The sequence below is a fragment of the Sander lucioperca genome, chromosome 8 (assembly GCF_008315115.2).
Source record: "Sander lucioperca isolate FBNREF2018 chromosome 8, SLUC_FBN_1.2, whole genome shotgun sequence".
Taxonomy (NCBI): Eukaryota; Metazoa; Chordata; class Actinopteri; order Perciformes; family Percidae; genus Sander; species Sander lucioperca.
The window spans coordinates 40,597,796-40,623,115 of NC_050180.1; the positions used below are offsets into that span (position 1 = coordinate 40,597,796).

Sequence of the window (25,320 nt, forward strand, 5' to 3'; positions counted from 1 at the left end):
CAAAGTCTAACAACAACGATGAGGTCAGGCCTCCAGAGTTTGATCAAGTTGTTTACATGTTAGTAGCTATTCCTTTGGAGAGGTTAATGAGATCCATGGAGGTTGATGCAGTCTGATAAAAAACTTCTCAGAGACTCAAACAGATCACAGATCCAATGTCTGTGATTCCTGGACCACACCAGTGTGTATCAAGATCAGGTACTGTTGACTGAAAAGACAATCTCAGGTTATATGAGACTTCTAGTAATATACCTGTTTTATTCATTAACATTTCATATCAGACAATCATAATGGATAATGAATTAAATGTAACATATATAACTTTTGATGGGCATGTGGAAGTGCAGAAATACAGATATCTTTATTTTGTGATCATGTTTACAGCATATATTCTAATAATTTGCAGTAATTCCACTATTGTGGGCATCATAGTGATTAACAAATCCCTCCATGAACCTATGTACATTTTCATTGCAGCTTTGTTAATCAACTCTCTTCTTTACAGCACTGCTATCTATCCAAAGCTTTTGATTGACTTTTTATCTGAAAAACAGATCATATCTTATTCAGCCTGTCTCTTTCAGTGGTTTATATATTACACTCTAGCCATTTCAGAATTCTTTCTGTTGTCAGCCATGTCTTATGACAGATATGTGTCTATATGTAAACCTCTGAAATATCACACTATCATGAGAAAAAAAAATATTTATGTTTTCCTGATTTTAGCTTGGATTCTGCCTGCTTGTCAGTTTTCAGTGGGAATGTTACTGAATGCAAATAAAAAGCTCTGTTACTTTATTTTAAAAGGGATCATTTGCAACAGCACAGTTCAGAAACTTCAATGTGTGAGTTCAGCAGTGGTGAATATATATGGCTTGATTATGTTTGTAAGTGCTGTACCTCTCCCTCTTCTCTTTATACTTTTTACATACACCAGGATACTTATAATAATCTATCGAAGTAGTAGAGAAGTCAGGAGAAAAGCTGCACAGACCTGTTTACCCCACCTGTTGGTGCTAATCAACTTTTCCTGTTTATCTACATATGATGTACTTCTAGCTCGACTGGAAACTGATTTTTCCAAAACTGTTTATTTAATTATGTCTTTACAAATGATTTTGTATCATCCTCTTTTTAATCCGATCATATATGGACTGAAAATGAAAGACATTTTTAAACACCTGAAGAGATTGTTCAGTCGAGACAAATTAAACTAATTTTTTATTCACAGATTTACCTGTGTCTACTAATTACAACATAATAATAATGCAAAGATTCTTGGAAAGTATTTAATTTGAAGATTTGTTTCTAATAGACTTAAACATAATAACAAGCATTGTTAGCGTCAACACTGTGATGTCAAATATTTTTTCACTGACATACAACACCTTATTTTAACATGTAATGACAAAATGCAAACTGAAGTTTATTTCTGTAGTAAATTTAAATGTTGTTACCATTGTTGACTTTTTTTTATCAGTACTATATTTTCTATTTCTTCAGATAAAATTCCAAGATGTTTAAATCAAAGAGCCTAGAACATGAGTGCATATTATTGTGAGTTTTCTGTTTAACTTGTTTTTAGTGTCTGATTTGGCAATATAAAGTATGTAAGGGTTAGTAGTGTAATGTGTTTTTTTTCATTGTGGAATAAGAATAATAAAAAAAAAGATACCATATTATTTTTTGCTGTGATATGTTTTATTTATTAACACTATTAATAGACTATACCTCGTGACAAACAAGAAAACCAGCACTGTGAGGTTTCTAACAGCCTTAGTTGGGTAAATCATTAACTGCAGAATTGATCTTAGCATCTTTGAGCTTTACTGTTCTTCTTCCTCACACAATGTCTTACAAAACATGCAGTACAATGTTATGTGGTCTACAGTGACATCTAGTGGTTAAACTATTACTCAATACACAACATACAGTATTTCCCCTCTTGTTTAGGAAGCTTACCAGGTAAAATAAAGATTAAAATGCTGTCTCTTAAATCACTTAGACCTCAGCTGTAGACTAATGCAAACTTAAATGTCTTCCTTATCTTACATAGCCTAAACAAACTAAATATCAATTTAACAGTTATAGCAGGCAGCCTAATGTATATCACACTACTTTACTAACAGTAGCTTTTAACTTAAGCTGAATTAAGCAAACAATTTCACAAGCAAACACAACATTCAAATTATAGTTCGCTTCCAGTCACGTTTTCAAAGTCCTTGTATTTTTTCTCATTTCACAATTTTATTCCCTCTTCAATAGTTCCCCCCCAAAGGCCATGAGAAAAAATTATGTACATAATCGTCAAGCCATGCAGGCTTCTTTGTGACCCTGATGGGTTTCAGAACGTCACCATCCAGCAGTTGTGCAGGTCCCGGCTCAGGGACAGGAACAGGACTTTCAATGGTGTCTGTCAGGAACCAAAGAGAGATGAGTAGCGTTCCCTGTACGTCCATCTTCCAGCACATATGCACTTGCATCAGGTCTCCGTACCACCCTGGCAGGTCTATGGAACTTTGACAGTCCTTTCTTGACATGGAAGGGTTTCCCTACTCTTACTAGGCTTCCCTCTTTGATCCTTGGTCCTTGTGCACCTCTCCTCACATCTCTGTAGGCTTTCGATGCGTTTTGTTTGGAGTTGACAAGGTTGCGCAGCTGCTTCTCCGGCAGCAGTGTAGATTTGCTTGCTGGACAGATGTTCACCTTTGTGCGCATTTTCCTGTTGAACATCAGTTCATATGGTGACACCCCTGTTGTACTGTGTGGAGTTGCATGGTAAGTGTGCAGGAAATCCTGTATGAATGGTTTCCATGGTTTTCTCTCCTGCTCAGCAGTAAGAAGTGTCTCTTTAAGAACGCGGTTCCAGCGTTCAATGGCTGTGAACTCGCTTGTGTCCCATTATCACTAATGTCTTCTGTGGGGTTGCCGAAGCGGGCAAACACAGTAGACAGGAAGGTGGTGACAGCTGTGGTTGTGATGGAGTAAGTAAAGGCATTGTGTAATAGTCAATCAGTGTCACTGCATAGCGGCAGTCCCAGTTCGCTGAGCCGTGGAACTGGCTGAAGTGGGTCAGCATGTGTCTCAGCACTTTTATCATTCATCTGGCAGGTCACACATGCACTAATGCTCTCTTTCACCCACATGTCCATGCCGGCCCCCCTGTATAAGTCTTGCAGCCTCTGTTTGGTGCGTACAACACCCTGGTGAGTTTCATGTGCCAGGTCCACAAGCTGTTTTCTCAGGGCCACAGGCATTAGCCATCAGTGAGGGCCCCTGTATATTGTCACATATTGTCACAAAGTAGGTTTTGAGCACTGCATGTAAAGACTTTGCTGTTTTAGGCCACCCCTTTTTCATCTGTGCTCTGATGGCAGTAAGCTCTGGTTCTGGTTTTGGTCTCACCTTCACCACGTGCACTGCAGCATGAGGCTCCGAAGCCAGTCTGTGCATGCCTGATGGCTGCTTCTACTTGACATGCCAACTTTACTGCTGTATGCAGAATGAAATTTGCATCCGTTTGCACTAACAGTCTCTCACATATTTTTACGCAGCTAGCATGCTCAATCAGTTGGTCCTGTATCATTTCATCTGTGTTTCCAGCAAATCTGCGTGTTGTGGCTAGCTCTTGTAGCGTGTCCACATACTCGGCTACAGTCTCATGCGGTCTCTGCACTCTTAGTCTGAACTTGTGTCGTTCCAACACAACATTTATTGCTGGGCTGAAATGTGCACGCAATGCAGCTACTGCTGAATCATAAGTTGTACCTTACCTGAGGGTATAAAATATACGTTGCCCTTCGGTGCCCAGGCAGTATAGGAGAATTGCACGTTTCCTCGTGTTGGGCCAGTCATCCCCCTCCGCGTGAATAGCAAGCAGGTCATTCTCGAACGCACACACAACATCCAGTGAATGGAACGGTAGGAACAACGCAGGGAGAGGCACACCGGCAGTCGCCATCCTCGTCGCCAATTTGTTATATTGCAAATAATCCACATGTCATGAACCCCGCCTCTTGAGTCTGTTTTCTGCCTGAGTTTCCTGAATTCTGCCCTGGAGTCTGTTTTTGCCTGAGTTTCCTGAACGCACACTGTCTGGTTGCCTGGCGACGAAGCAAGGCGGGAGATCCCTCAACTACCCACACCTGCATCTCATCAGCTATCTGCACACCCGGTCCTGATCATCACCTCTTCACCATAAAAGCTGTGACCTGACATCCATTCCCTGCCGGATCGTTAGCCATACCAGTATGTTGTGCCTGCGTATCAGCTTAAGCTTCTTGAGTTAGTTTACAGTTCAGTGATTTTTGCCTGTTGTAATCTGCCTCCGTTTCTTCTGTCTACAGTTGATCTTCCGGGAAATTCACTCCACCTCTGCCTGGCCGTCTACTTCCTCAAACAGCCTCGGATCTGCTCATTCCCTCCAGCCAACTCACACCCACTCTCTGCCCCGTCATCTGGATTCCCCTGCCTTCACATTCAAACTATCAAATAAATACTCACCTTTAATCCACTTACCTTGTCCTGGTCTACTTCTGGGTTCTGATCTAGTGAATCATGACACCACAGCAGAACAGACAAGAGCGAGACCTTAGCATCAACTTAACTTCGAGCTTTACTGTTCTTCCTCACACAATGTCTTACAAAACATGCAGTACAATGTCTTGTGGACTACAGCGACATCTAGTGGTTAAACCCGTAACTCAATACACAACAGTCTCTAAGTGTATTGGTAAAGTTGTAATGGCACTTAAATATACAGAGGATAAGAAATGATAAGCCTTTATTATTCACCACGGGGGATTCAGGTGTTATAGCAGCACAAAGACAGAAATAAGTACAGAGAAATAGAGAAATAAAAAATACATTAGTACAGTATTGTATAGAATGGAATAAAACCTTATAAATCCGGTTAAGCCCCACCTCGTTTTTATTATTTTCATAAATCTCTTGTTGTCCAGTGTTGTAGAGGAGACATATATACATAGGATAGTCGGGAGGGTGGTGTTTGGTAAATTAACTGAATACTCTCGCAGTTTCACTTTCTGCCCTGCTGTCCGAACGCCCTGCGGCTCGCTTGAAAATAGACCTGCCGCGTATCTTTAGCACAGCATAGAGCCGCTTCACAAGCGCTTCTGGGACGCGGCTCGGCTTGTGGAATATCAAGCATTGACTTGAACGGCTGCGATTCCACGTGGGGGTCGCGGCACATCCGGAACGCAGCCCACACCTGCCTGGTGGAAAATACGGGTGAGGCTTCATTTGAAACCTAAATTATTCTACTTTCTGAAAATGTCTTTGTTTAAAACATCTAGTTAAAACTAGTGCTGTCAGTTAGACGCGTTATTAACGGCGTTAACGCAAACCCATTTTAACGGCGTATATTTTTTTATCGCAAGATTAATGTTCTTTTTGGCCAAGCAAACTTTGTACGTTTTTTCACATGCTGTTGCAACAACTAGTAACGTTAGAAAAACTACAACACCACACCGGATCTAGCTAGATCGGAAACTAAACAACGGGCACACCGCACACACTTGAGCCGGCCAAAGAGTAGTAGGCTAATGTTACGTTTTGAGTGGATGGCGAGCGCAAGACGCCGAAATGGATGCCAAAAAGATTCTGAATGGAAAGTTTACTTTTAAAAAGTTGTCGAGGGGGACAGTAGTTTCACGCATACACAGCCTGTATGACACGGAGAAAGCAGCCACACTGGAACTGCTGCAGAGTGCTGCAAACGCTGTCTCATTAACCGGTGATCACTGGACATCAGTGAGTAATCAAAATTATTTAGGAGTTACTAAACACTATATTGACTCTTTATATCAGCATACGGTTTTAGGACTGTGTTGTTTGTATTGTTTTTGACTGATTTTTTTCATTTGGGACATTGTCCCCCCTTTTCTGTCCAGGAGAATTGTTACATTCCTTATTAGAAAAACGCATAGGCGGCGCTAGGCTATTTTTAGGGGTGCTGAAGCACCCCTAAAAATCATCTCAGCACCCCTGAAAAATAAAGTCCTTATCATTGTGATTTTGTGAAATCGTTTAGTGCTCAAACGTTATTACTTCTGCAAACCTGATTTTAGCGATGGAATAGGATAAATGATGACAGGCTCAGCTCAGTTGTAGCCTAAAGTCAACAGCCTGTCTGTGATTCCCTGAACGAGGGCGCCTCAGCCTAATGTTCAGTCTGCGCAGATAACTTTGGGGAATTCGGTCGTCAGAGTATGGCTACTTTGAACCACTGAAAAGGTATGGCTAATGGAGTGAAAATCTAAATCTAATCAAATGAACACGTTAAGTAGGCTACAGGTGTAGTATTTGTGGAACCAATCTGTGATTCCCTGATCACAATGATGGCAATATATCTGAATTAGCCTAGCTTATTCACCACGGAGTCCAATTTTGTTGTGCAACGTTAGACAACATTTTTAAAGTGTGCTATTAATAGCCTGCCGAAACGGCTTGAGCACCGCTACCTACCTACCAGACACTTTCTTATTTTTAACTGTCAATGCAAATGAAAAATAAATAATTCGACCTGACGGATCATCAGACTCATTCATATCAGAACTGAAACACTGGAAGAACAAGCCCTGACTCACAGTCAGTTTCCCCATATATGGATATATGTTTCTTTTTTTTAAATAAAGTATAAGATAAGCCTTTAACATTATCCCACTGCACTGAACAGCAACCCCATATTCACATATATTATAAATAGGTGAATGTATAACCTTTGGTAGCCTACACCATGAATTCTCTGTTGATTAGTCGATTACATTTGCCTTCTGGTTGACAGCACAAAGGAGTGAGGAGAATAGAGAGGGAGAAGGGCAGAGAGAGCAAGATGAACAAGGTGAGAAAATGGCTAGGTAGCCTATAAGACATATATATATATATATATATATATATATATATATATATATATATATATATATATATATATAGTAGGACTACTGTGTTTTTTGTTTTCTCTTTTATTTGATTATTTCCTAGTTGATTACAAAATGTTTTGTATGTGATTGTCAGTGATATGACGGAGGGAGGGGGCTAGAGAGAGAGAGGAGGATGGAGAGAGAGAGAGCAGGATGGAGAGAGAGTGGACAAAGAGAGGGACCTGGAAGAACCAGGTGAGAAAGTGGACATATATTGTATGGGCAAAAACATTTAAAATATATTCACATTATATTTACATATGCATTTCATGGAGGACTAGGCTCTTATGAAAAAGAGATGTTGGATTTTCTGGTTCAGAGGCATTATTAGATTAGATTATTCATCATTTAGCTGTATAACCATATCAGTTTCTATCAACGATGTAAATGAAAAAGTTGAAAATTAACAGCAGAAAAAAACATGAATAATCCTGTCTAAAAATATGTTAAGGCTTATTTTACCAGTTCAAGGCACTGTATGTGCAGGGGTGTAGCTCCAAATTCTGGGCCCTGTAGAAAGGCATTTTCTATGGGCCCCTCCCCACATCCACAGCTATTCATTCTACCATCTTTTTGGGCCCTCCTCACATGAGGGTCCTGGGTACTCAGTCCCCTTTTCCCCCCAAGTCCGACGCCCCTGGGTATGTGTGCAGCAATAATCATGCTTTGTAGTTGCCATCTTTTTTCACAGCAGATGCCTTGAATCTGTTGATAGTTTGTCATAATTGCATGTCTCAATCTGTCTATTTATTTCCCCAAAACTCACCAGAAGTCATAATTTAAGGGTTTAAAAAAAAATATGCCCCCGGACCCCCCTAGCTTAACTACTGTTAACTTTTCATTAGGGGCTGAGCCCCCCCAAAGGTCAGATCCTAGAATCGCCCCTGCTCGTGGTACAGATAAGTCAGTAAATTTGAGTAGAAGCAGGCTTCGCTTATCCCGTGCAAATGCGTCACGATAAACTCAGATGTGGGGGGTCGTGTGGGATATTCTGGTATTATTCAGGTTTTAGAGGCATTCTTTGGACATGTGTACAGCTCATTCAGATTATGTCTCAATCTGGGTTTTTACTGCAGTTTGTGACACTTTACGGCCTCTTGCCTTTTTACGGCTAACGGTCAGCTCTGTGCGTTGCTATGGTTAGTGTATACAAACCAACCAGCAGACAATTTCCAGGGCTGCGATAGAGATGCACGGCCAAAAGAGAAAAAGGAGAAACGCAGCTACTTTTAAACATTATCAAAGACTTGTAAAACAAAAGGTTTTGGGATATGAGGAGACCTTTTCTAGAAGCTGATTGAAGGAATGAAAGAGGGACGCTGTGTTCACACGCTCCAACAAGTCCTCCACCGCTGGAACACGCTGAAATATTCCTGTTTTACAAACTGGAATACTATGTGCATGTAAACGTAGTCGCAGCTTCACCTGCAAAAACCTCACAGAGTGTCTTTGCTTCATGTCTCTCCCTTTGCGCCCCCATTCAGTTAGTTTAAAGGCGGAAATGCAGAAAACATTAACTTTAAATAAAAGTAAATATGATGTATTTTCATAGATTAAACTACCCAGCAGTATACAAAGTCATTAAAAAGAGCTCTACCTTTACCAGCTGCAACATTAAAGTCATCAACACACTAATGCAGCAATAATTAGAATATGAAAATATAATATATATTATTCTGCAGAATGAGTACTTTTCGTACATTAAGTGCATTTTGATGCTGATTCGTTTGTACTTTTACTTGAGGAACATTTTAAAGTAGGGCTGTGCAATTAATCAAATTTTTATTGTGATTTTGATTCTGGCTACTAACGATCACTAAAACAATGTTATCTAGAAAAACTATTATTTTATACATTGCGTTTTGCACTAAACCTCCAGAAGGTTAAATCACTTCTTTTTTTTGTCATTTAGGTCTTTATTATGACACCCCTAGACTTTATTATATTAAAAAGTTCAAACAGGAAAAGTATGAAGGGATATTTCACAGTTCAAGGTGTTTTCACTGTTGATTTGTTTCACTGTTTCAATAAATGCAACATCTTTTCCAAAAGTCAACGAGTAACCGTGGTTAATAATAATGATTTCAATATTGACCAAAATAATTCTTTCCATAATCGAGCAGCCCTATTTTGAATGCAGGACTTTTCCTTGTAACAGAGTATTTCTACACTGTGGTACTTTTATTGAAGTAAAAGTTCTGAGTACTTCTTCCACCTCTACTTTTGTGTGGCGTAGTTTAACAGTTTATTATTAAAGTCAGCAAAATGACTCAGTAATGTCACTTTAATAACTCATAAATCAAACTTTTCATTCGTAGGAGAAAAAGTATGTGTGTTTGTGATAACTGTTGTTTCTCAGTTGTCCCCTGAGGCCGTCACACTGTGACCACTGGGTGATAATTATCTGGCTGAAGTCAGGCCGCCCCCCCGAGGCCTGACATGTTGTTCATCCACGCTAATGACACTCATTACAGTCTCCTTACATCAGCAGCAGGCTTCTGTGGACGCCATATTGGTGTTATCAAAATAGATTGCATCATACCACACACACACACACACACACACACACACACACACACACACACACACACACACACACACACACACACACACTAAAAAACAATCCCAACTTTACTTTGAAGATTTACTTTCTGAGGACTTTGTTACCATACTTTAACCTCTTTGACCTCCTATAACATTACGAAGGTTTATTAAGACCATTAAATTAAAATGAAATTACAAAAAAGGTGTGGGGGGGGTAAAATTGACATGTGACAGATGTAAACAAAGCCCTGCAAACCTATTACACATGTTTTGGACATGTCCAAGAATTCATCATTTCTGGTAGTCAGTTTTTTTTCTTTCTTTTTTAATTCAATTCAATTCAATTCAATTCAATTTTATTTATAGTATCAAATCATAACAAGAGATATCTCGAGACACTTTACAGATAGAGTAGGTCTAGACCAAACTCTGTACTTTACGAAGCCCCAACTATTACAGTGGTTGCCTCAAGAGCAAGCATTAGCAGTAGCTATTGCGACAGTGGCAAGGAAAAACTCCCTTTTTTTGTTAGGAAGAAACCTCGGACAGACCCAGACTCTTGGTAGGCGGTGTCTGACGGCACCAGTTGGGGGAGTGGTGAATGGTGGCAATAATAGTCATAATAAAGATAGTGAAGCAGTGATCACAATGGTAGTCATAGTAGTTCATGTCATAGTAGGGCACAGCAGGGCGTTACGGGGTGTAGTGTGGCACAGCAGCCTGGGTGGACGCGGTTGGACGCGGCAGGACGCAGTCGGACACTGCGGGGAAACGCAGAGCGTAGCAGGGTGTAGTAAGTCCATAGCGTCAGCTGCACCCAGGACCCCGGTGTAGGTGCCACCCAATTCCAAGGCGATGTTCTGGGTGAAGAAGAAGCAAAGGGACTCCGGGGAGAAAACTCCCCAGAGCTAGGTTAGTAACAGGCATTTCTGGGACTAAGATGCACACAAAAGGAGACAAGTGAAAAGAGAGAAGAGGGAGCGGCTCATTGTGTCCTTGGAAGGAGCTTCCCACAGCAGTCTAGAGTTATAATAGCATAACTAAGAGAGGCAGGCTAAAGAGAGGGGCCCTGGACCGGGCTCGTACTCTCCCCTGCCGGAACGGGCTTGTACTTCCTGCCTCCCTCTACTCTACTCAACTATGCTGCAACTCCTCACTCCCTAACTATAAGCTTTATCAAAGATGATGGTTTTCAGTTTATTCTTAAATGTGGCGACGGTGTCAGCCCCCCGAACCCAAGTTGGGAGCTGGTTCCACAGGAGAGGAGCCTGGTAGCTGAAGGCTCTGGCTCCGATTCTACTTTTAGAGACTCTAGGAACCACAAGTAGCTCTGAGTTCTGGGAGCGCAGTGCTCTAGTGGGACAATAAGGTACTAAAAGCTCTTCTATGTATGATGGTGCTTGACCATTTAGTGCTTTGTAGGTCAGGAGAAGGATTTTAAATTCAATCCTGGATTTTACAGGAAGCCAATGCAGAGAAGCTAATACAGGAGAAATGTGATCTCTTTTGTTAGTTCTTGTCAGAACACGTGCTGCAGCATTCTGGATCAGCTGGAGGGTCTTGAGGGACTTATTTGAGCAGCCTGATAGTAAAGAATTACAGTAGTCCAGCCGGGAAGTTACGAATGCATGGACTAGTTTTTCAGCATCGTTTTGAGACAGGATGTTCCTGATTTTGGCAATGTTACGAAGATGGAAAAAGGCTGTTCTTGAGGTTTGTTTTAAGTGGGCGTTAAAGGATAGATCCTGGTCAAAAATGACTCCTAGATTTCTGACAGTAGTGCTGGAGGCCAGGGCAATACCATCTAGGGTAGCTATATATTTAGATAATGAAGTTCGGTGGTGCTTGGGTCCCAGCACAATAACTTCCGTTTTGTTTGTGTTCAACATCAGAAAATTGTGGGTCATCCAGGATTTTATATCTTTAATGCACGCTTGAAGTTTAGCTAACTGACCGCTTTCGTCTGGCTTGATTGACAGATATAATTGGGTGTCGTCTGCGTAACAGTGAAAGTTAATTGAGTGTTTCCTAATAATATTGCCTAGAGGAAGCATATATAAAGAGAATAGAATTGGTCCAAGCACTGAGCCTTGAGGAACGCCATGGCTAACTTTAGCGTATTTGGATGGTTTATCGTTAATATTAACAAATTGGGATCGCTCAGAAAAATAGGACTTAAACCAGCTTAGTGCGATTCCTTTAATGCCAACTAAATGTTCCAGTCTCTGTAAGAGGATGGTATGGTCAATAGTGTCGAATGCAGCACTAAGATCTAATAAGACAAGTACGGAGACAAGTCCTTTGTCAGCAGCAGTTAGAAGGTCGTTAGTGATTTTCACCAGTGCCGTCTCTGTGCTATGATGCATTCTAAATCCTGACTGAAAGTCTTCAAATAGACTATTTCTATGCAGAAAGTCACACAATTGATTAGCGACTACCTTCTCAAGGATTTTGGAGAGAAACGGGAGGTTAGATATAGGTCTATAGTTGGCTAAGACCTCAGGGTCGAGGGTGGGTTTTTTCAGAATAGGTTTTATCACAGCTACTTTAAAAGACTGCGGTACGTGACCCGTTAATAAGGACATATTGATCGTATCTAGTAATGTGGTGTTGACCACGGGTAGTGCTTCTTTAAGTAGCTTCGTTGGAATGGGGTCTAAGAGACAGGTAGTTGGCTTAGCTGAAGAGACCCTTAACATTAATTGTTGGAGGTCTAAAGGATAAAAGCTGTCTAAATAAGTATCAGGTCTTATCGTTCTCTCTAGCCCTCCTGCGCCCAATGGTGAGTCGTTGGAAGCTGTGGGCAGAAGGTGATGAATTTTTTCTCTAATTGTTATAATTTTATCATTAAAAAAGGTCATGAAGTCATCACTGCTCAGAGCTATAGGAATAGATGGCTCAATAGAGCTGTGACTATCTGTCAGCCTGGCTACAGTGCTGAAAAGAAACCTTGGGTTGTTCTTATTTTCTTCTATTAGTGTTGAGTAATAGTCTGATCTGGCATTTCTGAGGGCCCTCCTATAATTTTTTAGACTATCTTGCCAATCCACACGAGATTCTTCCAGTTTGGTGGAACGCCATTTACTTTCAAGTTTTCGTGAGATTTGTTTTAATTTTTGAGTTTGGGAGTTATACCAAGGTGCTAGTTTCCTTTCCTTCATCATCTTCTTTTTGAGAGGAGCAACCGAGTCTAAAGTAGTCCGTAGGCAGGCCGTAGCAGCGTCTACAAAGTTATCAAGTTGGGAGGGACTAGAGTTAACATAACAGTCCTCTGTTATATTAAGGCATGACATTGAGTTAAGTGCTGTTGGAATAGCTTCCTTAAATTTAGCTATAGCACTGTCAGATAAGCATCTAGTGTAGAAACTTTTATTTAAATTCATATAGTCTGGTAGTAGGAATTCGAAAGTTATTAAAAAATGGTCTGATAATAAAGGATTCTGCGGAAATACTATTAAATCGTCAATTTTGATGCCATATTCTAGCACAAGGTCGAGGGTGTGGTTAAAACAGTGCGTGGCCTTATGCACCCTCTGACTGAAACCAATAGAATCTAGCAGTGAATTGAAAGCAGTACTAAGGCTATTGCTCTCAATGTCCACATGGATATTAAAATCACCTACAATAAGTACTTTGTCTGATTGAAGGACTACGCATGATAAAAACTCTGAGAATTCAGATAAAAACTCAGAATATGGACCTGGTGCTCGGTAAACAACAACGAATATAATTGGCTGTACTGTTTTCCATGTTGGGTGTTGAAGATTAAGAACAAGGCTTTCAAACGAGTTATAATTTAGTTTAGGTTTAGGATTAATTAACAGGCTCGAGTCAAATATGGCTGCAACTCCCCCTCCTCGGCCTGAGCCTCGTGGAATTTGGGTATTATTATGACTGGGAGGAGTGGCTTCGTTTAAACTAACATATTCGTCATGGCCCAGCCAGGTTTCGGTGAGGCAGAATAAATCAATGTGGTTATCTGATATCAATTCGTTTACCAATAATGCTTTCGATGACAGAGATCTAATATTTAATAGTCCACATTTGATTTTCCTATTCTGTTCTATCGTTGCAGTGGTTGTTTTAATTCCAATTAGGTTGTTTAGTATAGCACCTCTTTTGTTAGCGTTTGGTTTAAACGGTCTCAGTCGGGGGACAGACACGGTGGTTATGGGATTATGAATGGGTGATTGCTCTGAAGGGAGCTCTGAAGAGCTCTGAAGAGTTTTAAGATTATTGTTGGGGCTTTTTCCCTTTATTTGTAGTGACAGTGGATAGACAGGAAAGGTGGGAGAGAGACTGAGGATGCAGCAGAGGGCCACAGGTCAAACTCAAACCAAGGACTCAGCCTACATGGTGAGCACACTCCTACTGGGTGAGCTACAGGTCGCCCCCCCCCCGGCAGTCAGTTTTCATTACTCTTTCTGAAATACTAAAGGAGCCAATTGATCCATCCCCTCTCACTGCTCTGTTTGGTGTTATATCACAGGATATGCGTCTTAAGGACACTTTCACACCTATATTTCGGTGGACTCGGTGCAAGTCCTAAATTTACAAGAAGCAAGCGTGGATATCCTCTGAGATTCCAGTGGAAAACATAATCTAGACTTCTATAGAAACACACTTCTTCTTGGAGCCAGCAAAGTCGCCCCCTGCTGGAAATTAGAGTGAATTCATTATTTTGTAATGAAAGTAGTGATTCGTTTAGTTCGATTCAACCGAACTAAATGAAGCAGGTATGAAAACGTCCTTAGGTTGCTTTCACACCTGCCTCGTTTGGTCCGTTTAAAACCAACCCTGGAGCGTTTGGTTGGATAGTGCGGTTGGTTTGGGGCGAGGTGAAAGCTCATCCCAACTCTGGAGCGGATCAAACAAACAAACTCTGGTTCATTTGAAAACACGGGTCTTGGTTCTCTTCTAAGTGAACTAGAGTTCAGTTCACTTCAGGTGAGAACGTGATCCGACCTAAAAACAGGAAGTGACCCAACAACAGAGTATTTACTAGCCTGCAGCTTCAACCTTACAGACAATTTACAGACTTATATATGATTTAAAGGATGATAACTTTTAGATCCATAAGCTGTTCTGAGCACACATCGGTGGTCGTCTGTGTGACATCATCATCTCTCTCTTCTACTCTCGCTGTCTGTCAGCTGCTCATTGTTCACCTTCTTCTAAAATATTAAAAACACTAAATCAGAACCAGAAAACCCAAGACGTTATAAATGTGGTGTTCCATTATTTTCTGAGACCAGAAGTGTCGCTGAGTTTCAGATATTCTGTCCAATAAACAAGAGACCGTTACGACTGCGTGACGTGTGTTTACAGTGTTTGGTGAGTTTGACAAACTTCAGTGTGAACGCAAACCGAACCAGATGAAAAATGCAACCGAAATGCACCGAGTCCACCCAACTATAGGTGTAAAGGCGTCCTTAAAACCATATCCTGTGATATAACACCAAACAGAGCAGTGAGAGGGGATGGATCAATTGGCTCCTTTAGTATTTCAGGAAGAGTATTGAAAACTGACTGCCGGGGAACCTGTAGCTCACCCAGTAGGAGCGTGCTCACCATGTAGGCTGAGTCCTTGGTTTGAGTTTGACCTGTGGCCCTCTGCTGCATCCTCAGTCTCTCTCCCACCTTTCCTGTCTATCCACTGTCACTACAAAAAAAGGGAAAAAGCCCCAAAAATAATCCTAAAAAAAGAAACAAAACTAACTACCAGAAATGATGAATTCTTGGACATGTCCAAAACATGTGTAATAGGTTTGCAGGGCTTTGTTTACATCTGTTACATGTGGAGTCTAACTAAATTCTAGAAAGCCTGTAAATGTAGGTCTTTAATCTTGGAAATTCTGGGGGTGTTCTCTTAATTTACCCCCCCCCACACCTTTTTTGTAATTTCTTTTTAATTTACAATGATCTTAATAAACCTTTGTAATGTTATAGGAGGTCAAAGAGGTTAAAGTATGGTAACAAAGTCCTCAGAAAGTAAATCTTCAAAGTAAAGTTGCGATTGTTTTTTAGTGTGTGTGTGTGTGTGTGTGTGTGTGTGTGTGTGTGTGTGTGTGTGTAGTATGATGCAATCTATTTTGATAACACCAATATGGCGTCCACAGAAGCCTGCTGCTGATGTAAGGAGACTGTAATGAGTGTCATTAGCGTGGATGAACAACATGCCAGGCCTCGGGGGGGCGGCCTGACTTCAGCCAGATAATTATCACCCAGTGGTCACAGTGTGACGGCCTCAGGGGACAACTGAGAAACAAGTTATCACAAACACACATACTTTTTCTCCTATGAATGAAAAGTTTGATTTATGAGCAATTAAAGTGACATCACTGAGTCATTTTGCTGACTTTAATAATAAACTGTTAAACTACGCCACACAAAAGTAGAGGTGGAAGAAGTACTCAGAACTTTTACTTTAATAAAAGTACCACAGTGTAGAAATACTCTGTTACAAGGAAAAGTCCTGCATTCAAAATAGGGCTGCTCGATTATGGAAAGAATTATTTTGGTCAATATTGAAATCATTATTATAACCACGGTTACTCGTTGACTTTTGGAAAAGATGTTGCATTTATTGAAACAGTGAAACAAATCAACAGTGAAAACACCTTGAACTGTGAAATATCCCTTCATACTTTTCCTGTTTGAACTTTTTAATATAATAAAGTCTAGGGGTGTCATAATAAAGGCCTAAATGACAAAAAAAAGAAGTGATTTAACCTTCTGGAGGTCATTCAGACAAAATAAGAGTTTAGTTCAAAACATAATGTGCAAAATAATAGTTTTTCTAGATATCATTGTTTTAGTGATCGTTAGTAGCCGGAATCAAATTCATAATCAAAATTTGATTAATTCCACAGCTCTAATTTAAAATGTTACTCAAAGAATCAGCATCAAAATGCACTTAATGTATGAAAAGTACTCATTCTGCAGAATAATAGATATTATATTTTCATATTCTAATTATTGCTGCATTAGTGTGTTGATGACTTCAATGTTGCAGCTGGTAAAGGTAGAGCTGTTTTTAATGACTTTATATACTGCTGGGTAGTTTAATATATGAAAATACATCATATTTACTTCCTTTTTTTAAGTTTATTTTTTCGGCATTTCCACCTTTAATCCCCAGGACAGCTTAGACATGAAAGGGGAGAGAGAGAGGAAAGACGTGCAGGAAACCTGCCGCAGGTCGGATTTGAACCCTGGGCCTCTGCGTCGAGGAATTAACCTCTTCATATGGGCGCCCTCATATTTACTTTTCTGATTATATTATGTATAAATATGATTAGATTCTGCAAAAAACTATACACTGACTACAGATAAGTACCTCATACAACCCCTTTCTCCCCACAATCCCAATCTCTTTAACCCCAGTTGTGCCAGATTTAAAAAGGCTCATATGAGATGCATTTGATGCATCGTTCTGGAGCACAACTACAAACATGGAATGCTAACGGCGGGTGAGTGCTTGTTAGCATCACAATGGCGCCATAGGAGGTATGCGTTGTGGAGAGAGGCTTACTGCCTTGGTTTAAACTAACTGAATGGGGGCGCAAAGGGAGAGACATGAAGCAAAGACACTCTGTGAGGTTTTTGCAGGTAAAACTGCAGCTATGTTTACATGCACATAGTATTCCAGTTTGTAAAACAGGAATATTTCAGTGTTCCAGCGGTGGAGGACTTGTTGGAGCGTGTAAACACAGCGTCCCTCTTTCATTCATTCAATCAGCTTCTAGAAAAGGTCTCCTCATATCCCAAAACCTTTTGTTTTCCAAGTCTTTGATAATGTTTAAAAGTAGCTGCGTTTCTCCTTTTTCTCTTTTGGCCGTGCATCTCTATTGCAGCCCTGGAAATTGTCTGCTGGTTGGTTTGTGTACAGTAACCACAGCAACGCACAGAGCTGACCGTTAGCCGTAAACAGGCAAGAGGCCGTAAACGGTCACAAACTGCAGTAAAAACCCAGATTGAGACATAATCTGAATAAGCTGTACACATGTCCAAAGAATGCCTCTAAAACCTGAATAATACCAGAATATCCCACACGACCCCCCACATCTGAGTTTATCGTGGTACATTCACACGGATAAGCGAAGCCTGCTTTTACTCAAATTTACTGACTTATCTGTACCACGAGAGTTGGGTATCTGGAGGCGCGTGCAGGACAGTCAGGGCGAGGCCACTGAACTGCACTTGGGTCGGGGTTCTGTATCTTTTTGGGCCAGGTCCAGTAGAGGTTACCAGAGGCTCATATCCTATCCCCGCCGCGGCGGCACCCACACAGCATCACCGTCAGCCCTCGGACGGAGCTGCGGGGAAGGAGATCTCCGGGTGACAGTGGTCCAGACTACAGGATGGATACCCGAACCGAGCCCATCGGGACCCGACGGGCAGGGCTGGGTTCGGACAGAAATGATGTTCGGATTCGGGTCGGGCTCGGTCACATCAGCGCGATAAGGCATTGAACATTTTAAATTTAAAAAAGCTTATTACGTAGGTGCACGCCTGTGTTAACGTGGGCATGTTGCCCCGATTCGCACGGGATTAAGATCACAGACAACCTCCGTAATTATTACAAATGACCAGAGGTCACCAGGTAATATATAATAATACGAATAGGCCTATAGTCAGAATAATAGTGGAATATTAGTGTGCATGTAAACATACTCAATGACAAACAGATAATGGAGTTGATTAAGATAGTCTTTCTTAAACTTTTTTTGTGCCAAGGCCCAGTAATGGGGCCCACTTAAATACTTTTTCCGGGGGAAAGAAAGACTATTTATTCATTTTATGAAACATTTAATCAGTTATTTACAGTGACATTTAAGGAATTCTGTCTCTGTGCCATCTCATGTGTATTTGTCTGTCTGTGTATTGTCTCTGTCACCATCCTCATTTGTCTGTCTCTTTATTGTTGTCATCCTGAGTTGTCTGTCCCTCTGTTTTCATTGTCATCGACTGGTCTGTCTGTCCTGTCATCATGGAACTCCTCTTTCACTGCAGTAAATGACAGAAACTAATCAGCTTCACTTCACACATAATTGACATTCCCTCAAATCATCTTGCCCTCATGTGACCTGTGTGTGTATGTGTGTGTGTGTGTGTGTGGTTGAGTGTGACAGAGATAGAGGGTATGCCGATATGAGGGGAGAGGTAAAAATATATTACTATAAGTAACTTTGAATACAATGCTGAACTTGCAGTGATTCATTAGCGTGGTTAGAGCAGCTTTATCTTGCTCTCTTCACATTTGTTTCTCTCCCACAGATCAGTCTGAACTTTCAACCATCTCAGTCAAAAAGTGAGTGGGCCATCTACCGGGTCTCACTGCTGTTTGTACCTTCCTAGAGGTCAACCCTGATTGGTTCATGTAGTTGTCAATTTAGGCAGACTGATGTGCGTGTGAAAGAAACTAAAGTTAAGTGTGCGATATAAGGCTTACTGATTCACGAGCTCACCTAATGAGATGGGTGCAGCTATTTTCTTACAACCAGTCGGTCAAACCGAGGAGGAAAGAAGGAGAGGTACACACGCAGTGTGTTTTCAGAATCCAGTCTATTCCTGTATTTTGTCTAAGTTGCAGCAAGAGTTGAGAAGCCAGCCTCGCACAAATAGGTGGAATGAAAAGGGAGCAACGTTTTCACTGCCATCTCACTCAGTTGCAGTTATTCTCCTCCACAAGCCAGCCAGAACTCTAAAAGCTGCATCTTGTTGAAACGAGCTTGCAGCCCCCCGTCACATGACAACTCCAACGGTTTGTCCTCAAGAGTCGGAGACAATGTGCTGTCGGTCCCCGCAGTCGTGAACGAATCACGCATCCAATTTTTTCCCATGTGTGGGTCACATTGTGATGGAAAACACTCTTCAAACTTGAGTAAAGAGGATGCCCATGAGACCCAAATCAATCTTGATCTCATCAGCCAGAGAAGAAAATAATGGGAACATATCATAAACTCCCTTGCTAACTCGATCTTTCCAGACGCTGAGCTTTTTATTGAATGCAGCGATTTTGTCACTGGCCTGGAAAATATCACATCTTTCCTTGCACTGATAGATTGAGCTGATTGAAACAGTCCAGTATATCTGAGAGGTAGGCCACTTTGGCAATCTATGCATCGTCTTGCAGGTGCACAGTAAGATTTGATTTGTTTTGGGTCAAGAACGCCTTAATCTCTTGCCTAAGTTCATACACTCTGCTGAACACTTTCCCCCTGGACAACCAGTGGACATCTGCCTGTAAAAGCAAGTGAAATTGTTGACCCCCATCTCCTCACACATGGCTACAAAAATGAGAGAGTTGGTAGCATTCGCCTTAATGAAGTTGACAATCTTCACCACTGTGTTGAGTACTTCATTCATTTCAGGGGACATGCGTTTGGATGCCAGCACCTCGCGATGAATGAAACAGTGAGTTGCCTAAAACCTCACTTCAAGCATCCACAACTGAGGGCTTAACTAGTTTATCACCAATAGTGAAAGGAGCATTGGATTTGGAGGTGTGATGGGAGAGAAGGTAAGACGCTTTCAGCAGACTTTCGTTGTCTGTCAGATTGCTTTGCAGAACTTTGCTCTGTTTGGCTATTTCATCCTTTTTTTCTTTTAAAAAAATCCTCTGACTTATCTTTGAGATGTGCGTACTTTGTCTCCAAATGTCTGCACATTTTTGATGGTTTCATAGCTTCATTGGTGAGAACCATTTGGCAGATTACCCAGACAGGCTTTGGTGAGCAACTGTCGTTGGATATGAAACCAAATCAAATGTATGCAGGATCGTAGTTGCGGTTGAATGGCAGGTATTTTTTTGTCTCGGGTTCTTTGTTTGTCTTATTTGATTCATGTGTTGATGTGTTGAAGTAAGCGTCCAAGCGTTTTTTTTGCTTACAGCAGGCCATGTCTAATAGCTGGATTGAATTTTAGTGGGCTAGTGAAAGAGCGGTATCGGAGCTTCTCTTGTATTTCTCAGAGTAATTGAGTGACAGCTACAACCCAGTCAAAAGCAGAGTATGAGGGCGTGTCTTGACAATACCTAGGTAAGGACTACTAGCCAGTCAGAAGCAGAGTATGAGGTTGTGCCACGCTAGCAGCTAGGTGAGCATTATAACGTGTGTTCCAAAGTGACCACGTTTGTCTCTGAAGTAAAGGCTGGACTACAAAAGAGCTGTTTGGAGCAGTTTATGAACAGTGTTTTCTGTTGGAGATGGTAAGTCCCTTTGGGGTGGAGTTTGGGCTTTTTCACTTTGTAAACCTATAACATGCACAAAAAAGATATATAACACAATAAAGGAAAGGGAAAAAAACTAAAAGCATAATATGAGCACTTTACAAAATGCTGGATTAAGATGCTTTAAGACATTTAGAGAGCGATTGCTGCAGTTTGTGACAGAATTCACACACCTTTACTGAGTCATAACTCAGTGAAATCTGAACACGTGTGGATATCTGGATATCTGAAGCTGGCTGGTCAGAGTGATGACATCTGGGTGGGATGATCCGGTGGCTGAATGAGCAGCCCATCTGCCACGGCTTGTCACGGAGGGGTGAGAGGGGTTAACTAAGATGTCTCTGATTTTGTCCTTTACCCTCCTCTCTGCCTATGACTCCAGACTGTCCAGTTGCAGCCCCCGCCACAGAGCTGGCCTTCCTCCATTCATATGCTTTAAAGAATGGACTACTACAGGAATGAATGGGTTTATTTAGCAACTATTTATTTATGTTTATTTATACCCACCTTTATACACTAGCCTTCGTGTAAAGGGCTACACCCCCTTTATGCTGTATTTTAAATTGAATTAGTATTTTGTAATTCTTGTTTATTCTTATTTATGTGTTCATATGTATTGCACATGTGTGTGTTAAGCACTTTGTAATCGTGTGTTTTTAAAAGTACTGTATAAATTAAGTGTTACTTACTATTTCTAGCAGCTGAGATAAGGGCTGCTCACTTGTGGAAAATATAATCACAATTATTTTGGTCAATATTAAAATCCTGATTATTTAACACAATTACTCATTGACTTTTGGAAAAATGTTGCATTTATTGAACTTAAAATAACAGTGAAACAGTTAAACAAATCAACAGTGAAAACACCTTAATTTCCCTTCATACTTTCATCTGCTTGGTTTCCTTGCTGTGTGTCTTAGAATACCCATAAATATATGGGACTATGTAGGGTAAAGAGAAAGTCTCGACCCAATAGAGAATGGACGGTTACATGTGTAACCCAGGCTCTCTGAGTGGAGAAACACGTTCCAATTAAGGTTAACATGATTTTCCAATCAATAGGTTGGCACCACAGGTGATGTGCCTTAACCCCTAGGTATACAACATCAAAATATACTTATTATATCATATTCAATACCTCCAGATCAATACAGTGTAGAGACTTTGTGTATAAGTGAGTGAGGGAAACAATAATCTTTGAAATTGGTCCAGTATTAGCAAGACCTCGGCAGTCGGCAGCAGCGAAACAAGCTGCAATGTAATGTTAAAGGAGAATTCCAGCCAATTTTTACGTTAATCTTGATCGCTATAGCTATGCGAGTACTTTCGATAGAAAAAACGCCGACCTGGATCAGTCTTAGCAAACTGGAGTTGCTGCAGTTACGCGTACAAGCTTCCACTGAGCTAAAACGGCAGTTGTTGGGGCAAGTTTTGTGCCTTTGTGCCTCTTAACAGACACAAAATGCAATTAATATGTCTGTGCCACATGAACAGGGCCATAACGTGACAACAAGATGCGTTTTCAACTCAGACATTGTTTAAATTCACACATAAAGTCTTGATCCTGCAGGTGGGTAGCTTGGCCTGTTAGCTGCTAGCTGCTAGCTGTTAGCTGCTATCTGCCGTCCGTGATAATTGTGTTTAGCCAGGCTTTTGTGAAAATCATCACGCAGCAGTTGCGTGTGTATTTGTAGCTCATGCATTTTGTGTGTGATCGATCTGGTGTTGGTGAGTCGGAGGCTTGTCAGTGTCGACCTGTGTGGTAGTAGTGTCGTCCCCCCTCCGGCAGCCCCCCCGAGCGCCCGGTGGTCTGGTGGATGTCCTCCAGAGGACAGATCATGCCTTCGCGGCAAAAGATTGTAATTTATTTCCCCCTCAAAAATAGGGAATTGAGCACTGTAGTGGTTATGACCATATGACCATATGATCAGTGACTATGTAACTACATGGAAACGGGATAAATGATGTCTGTGGCTTGCACAGTAATAACGTTACTAAAGGCTAGCTTTAGCTTGTGCTTGGAGCAGCTGCTTCATCTGCCTGTTGCCCCTCTGCCTGTCTCGTTCTTCCCAACTCTTGTAAGGCTAGTTCTTCGTCTGTATACTCAGGTTCGAATAAATAAGGACGACCATCAAACTCAAAAGCTCTTCCGTGTGTTGTATATCTGCTATATTCTCCATAGTTACGTTACTCCAAGCTTCTTCCCTTGTAAACAACTCCGCTCTTCTCTCTTCACACACTACGCTCCGATCTGCACACTACTGTTTACCTTTTCCTGCTACAACTGAATTCCCAGGAGACAGCGCAAGGCTACAGCTAAGCTTCAGTAACGCTATTACTGTGCAAGCCACAGACATCGTTTATCCCGTTTCCATGTAGTTACATAGTCACTGATATGGTCATAACCACTACATTGCTCAATAATAATATATATAATAATAATGAAACTTATGATTACTTTTTAAAGATTATTTGTTTGGCATCATTTTTAGGCTTTTATTGACAGGACAGCTGAAGAAATGAAAGGGGAGAGAGAGGGGGAATGACATGCAGCAAAGGGCTGCAGGTTGGAGTTGAATCCGGGCCCACTGCATCGAGGAGTAAACCTATAAATGGGCGCCCGCTCTACCAGGTGAGATATCCGGGCGCCCAAACTTATGATCACTTGATTGAATAAAATTAAGGCTGTCAGCATTAACGCGTTAATCGCGATGCGATTAAGGGCCGAGCATAACACGTTCATTTTTTTTAATCGCATTAATTGCATGCCACCATTTATTAATTTATTTTACACTTCACTCGGCTTTGCGTCATGCGTAACAACGCCCCTTAGCTGTTCTAAAATTACTAGAATCTAGCTAGGCTACTATTTTGACCATTTGCCACACCTTTACTTATCATCACGCTGCCATACTTCCTCGTAACACATCTTGCTGCTGCAGGCTGCAGGATAGATGGAGAAAGACAGCAGCAACACAATTCTTAATGGCGCTGTTTATTTTCCAAAACTCTCGGACGGCTCAGTAGACAAGTCGAAAGCTATATGCACATTGTGTAAAGCCGAATTAAAATATCACCGAAGCACGTCAAGCTTGAGCTGAAACCAAATCCAAAACAATTACTACAGCTCTTGCAAAACGGGTGGCAACTAACTGTAGACCTGTCAGCATCGTAGACGACTCGGGTCTTAAAGACATACTAAGGTTGGCATTTTCTGAATTGTGCAATAATCACAGATTCACACAGTTTTCTTTTGTTTACAGTAAATAAATAATAAACAAATACAAATCTTAAAGTCAAGTTCATAAAGCAACTTTCTTTGCATTCATTTGATTCCCAATCAAGATACACTGGTAAGAATGGCTTTCCATTGTTATGTACTTAAAAACAGTTCTGAAATGCAAAATAATAGAATTTTAATCATGTGATAAAAGATGCGATTAATCACGATTAACTATAGAAATTCAGCGATTAATCGCAATTAAGAAAAAATGAATCGTTCGACAGCCCTAAATAAAATACATAACATTGGTGAAGCTGATGATAATCTTTACTCTGTTCAAAACAAATCCTTAAAATACTTTTCAAAGACCTGACAAATCATTTCAACACATGTTGAAAAGGTGTTTATACAACAGATCATTTTACTGACAACAACCTCTTCAGGTGTTTAAAGATTTCTTTCATTTTTAGTCCGTATATGATCGGATTAAAGAGAGGATGATACAAAACCAGCTGTAAAGTCATTATAAACCGTGCAATTTTTGGAAATTCAGATTCCAGTCTAAGTATCATAATATCATATGTACACAACAACGAAAAACTGATTAAAACCAACAGGTGGGGTAAACAGGTCTGTGCAGCTTTTGTCCGGACTTCTCTACTACTTCGATAGGTTATTATAAGTATCCTGGTGTATGTAAAAACTATGAAAAGCATAGGAAAAAACACAATATTAAGCAAAATAATCACACCATACACAGACAGTCCTCTTGAAACCACACAGTGAAGTTTCTGAACTGAATTGTTACAAAAGATTCCATTTAAAGTAAAGTTACAGAGTTTGTTCTTAGCACTCAATACAGCTGACCCTGCAACCTGACAAGCAGGCACAAGCCAAGCCAACACCAAGAAAATACTAATAGTCATTTTTGTCATGATAGTTGAATATTGAAAAGGTTTACATATAGACACATATCTGTCATAAGCCATGGCTGACAACAGTAAGAACTCTGAACCCCCTAAAGTGTAAAATAAGAAATATTGAAAGTGACACATTGAATGTGATATGATTTGTTTCTCAGATAAAAAATCAATCAAAAGCTTTGGATAGATAGCAGTGCTGAAAAGAACAGAATTAACTAACAAAGCTGCAATAAAAATGTACATGGGCTCATGGAGGTTTTGGTAATTTACGATGATGCATACAATAGTGGAATTACAGAAGATTATTAGAATATATACTGCAAACATGATCCCAAAATAAAGGAATCTATATTTGTGAACTTCCACATGCCCACCAAGAGTTATATATGTTAAATTGAACTCATCATCCATTAAGAAAGTCAAATATTAAATATGTATTAATGAAACAATCAGATA

At 40.7% G+C, this 25,320-nt stretch overlaps 2 protein-coding genes and 1 long non-coding RNA gene across 3 annotated transcripts; 2 read left to right on the forward strand and 1 right to left on the reverse strand.

Moving 5' to 3' along the window:
* Nucleotides 1-283: 283 nt before the first annotated feature.
* Nucleotides 284-1,217, forward strand: LOC116046650 (olfactory receptor 10J5-like). Its single transcript, XM_031295048.2, has one exon. It carries the CDS (start codon nt 291-293, stop codon nt 1,215-1,217), a length of 927 nt encoding a protein of 308 aa, XP_031150908.1. The 5' UTR covers nt 284-290.
* A 2,844-nt stretch (nt 1,218-4,061) lies between these two features.
* Nucleotides 4,062-17,352, forward strand: LOC116046707. Its single transcript, XR_004104193.2, has 3 exons — nt 4,062-4,248; nt 13,431-13,436; nt 17,342-17,352. It is a non-coding gene; the product is annotated as an uncharacterized LOC116046707 (long non-coding RNA).
* A 7,005-nt stretch (nt 17,353-24,357) lies between these two features.
* Nucleotides 24,358-25,275, reverse strand: LOC116046651 (olfactory receptor 13C2-like). The gene has a single exon (XM_031295049.1). It carries the CDS (start codon nt 25,273-25,275, stop codon nt 24,358-24,360), a length of 918 nt encoding a protein of 305 aa, XP_031150909.1.
* Nucleotides 25,276-25,320: the final 45 nt, after the last annotated feature.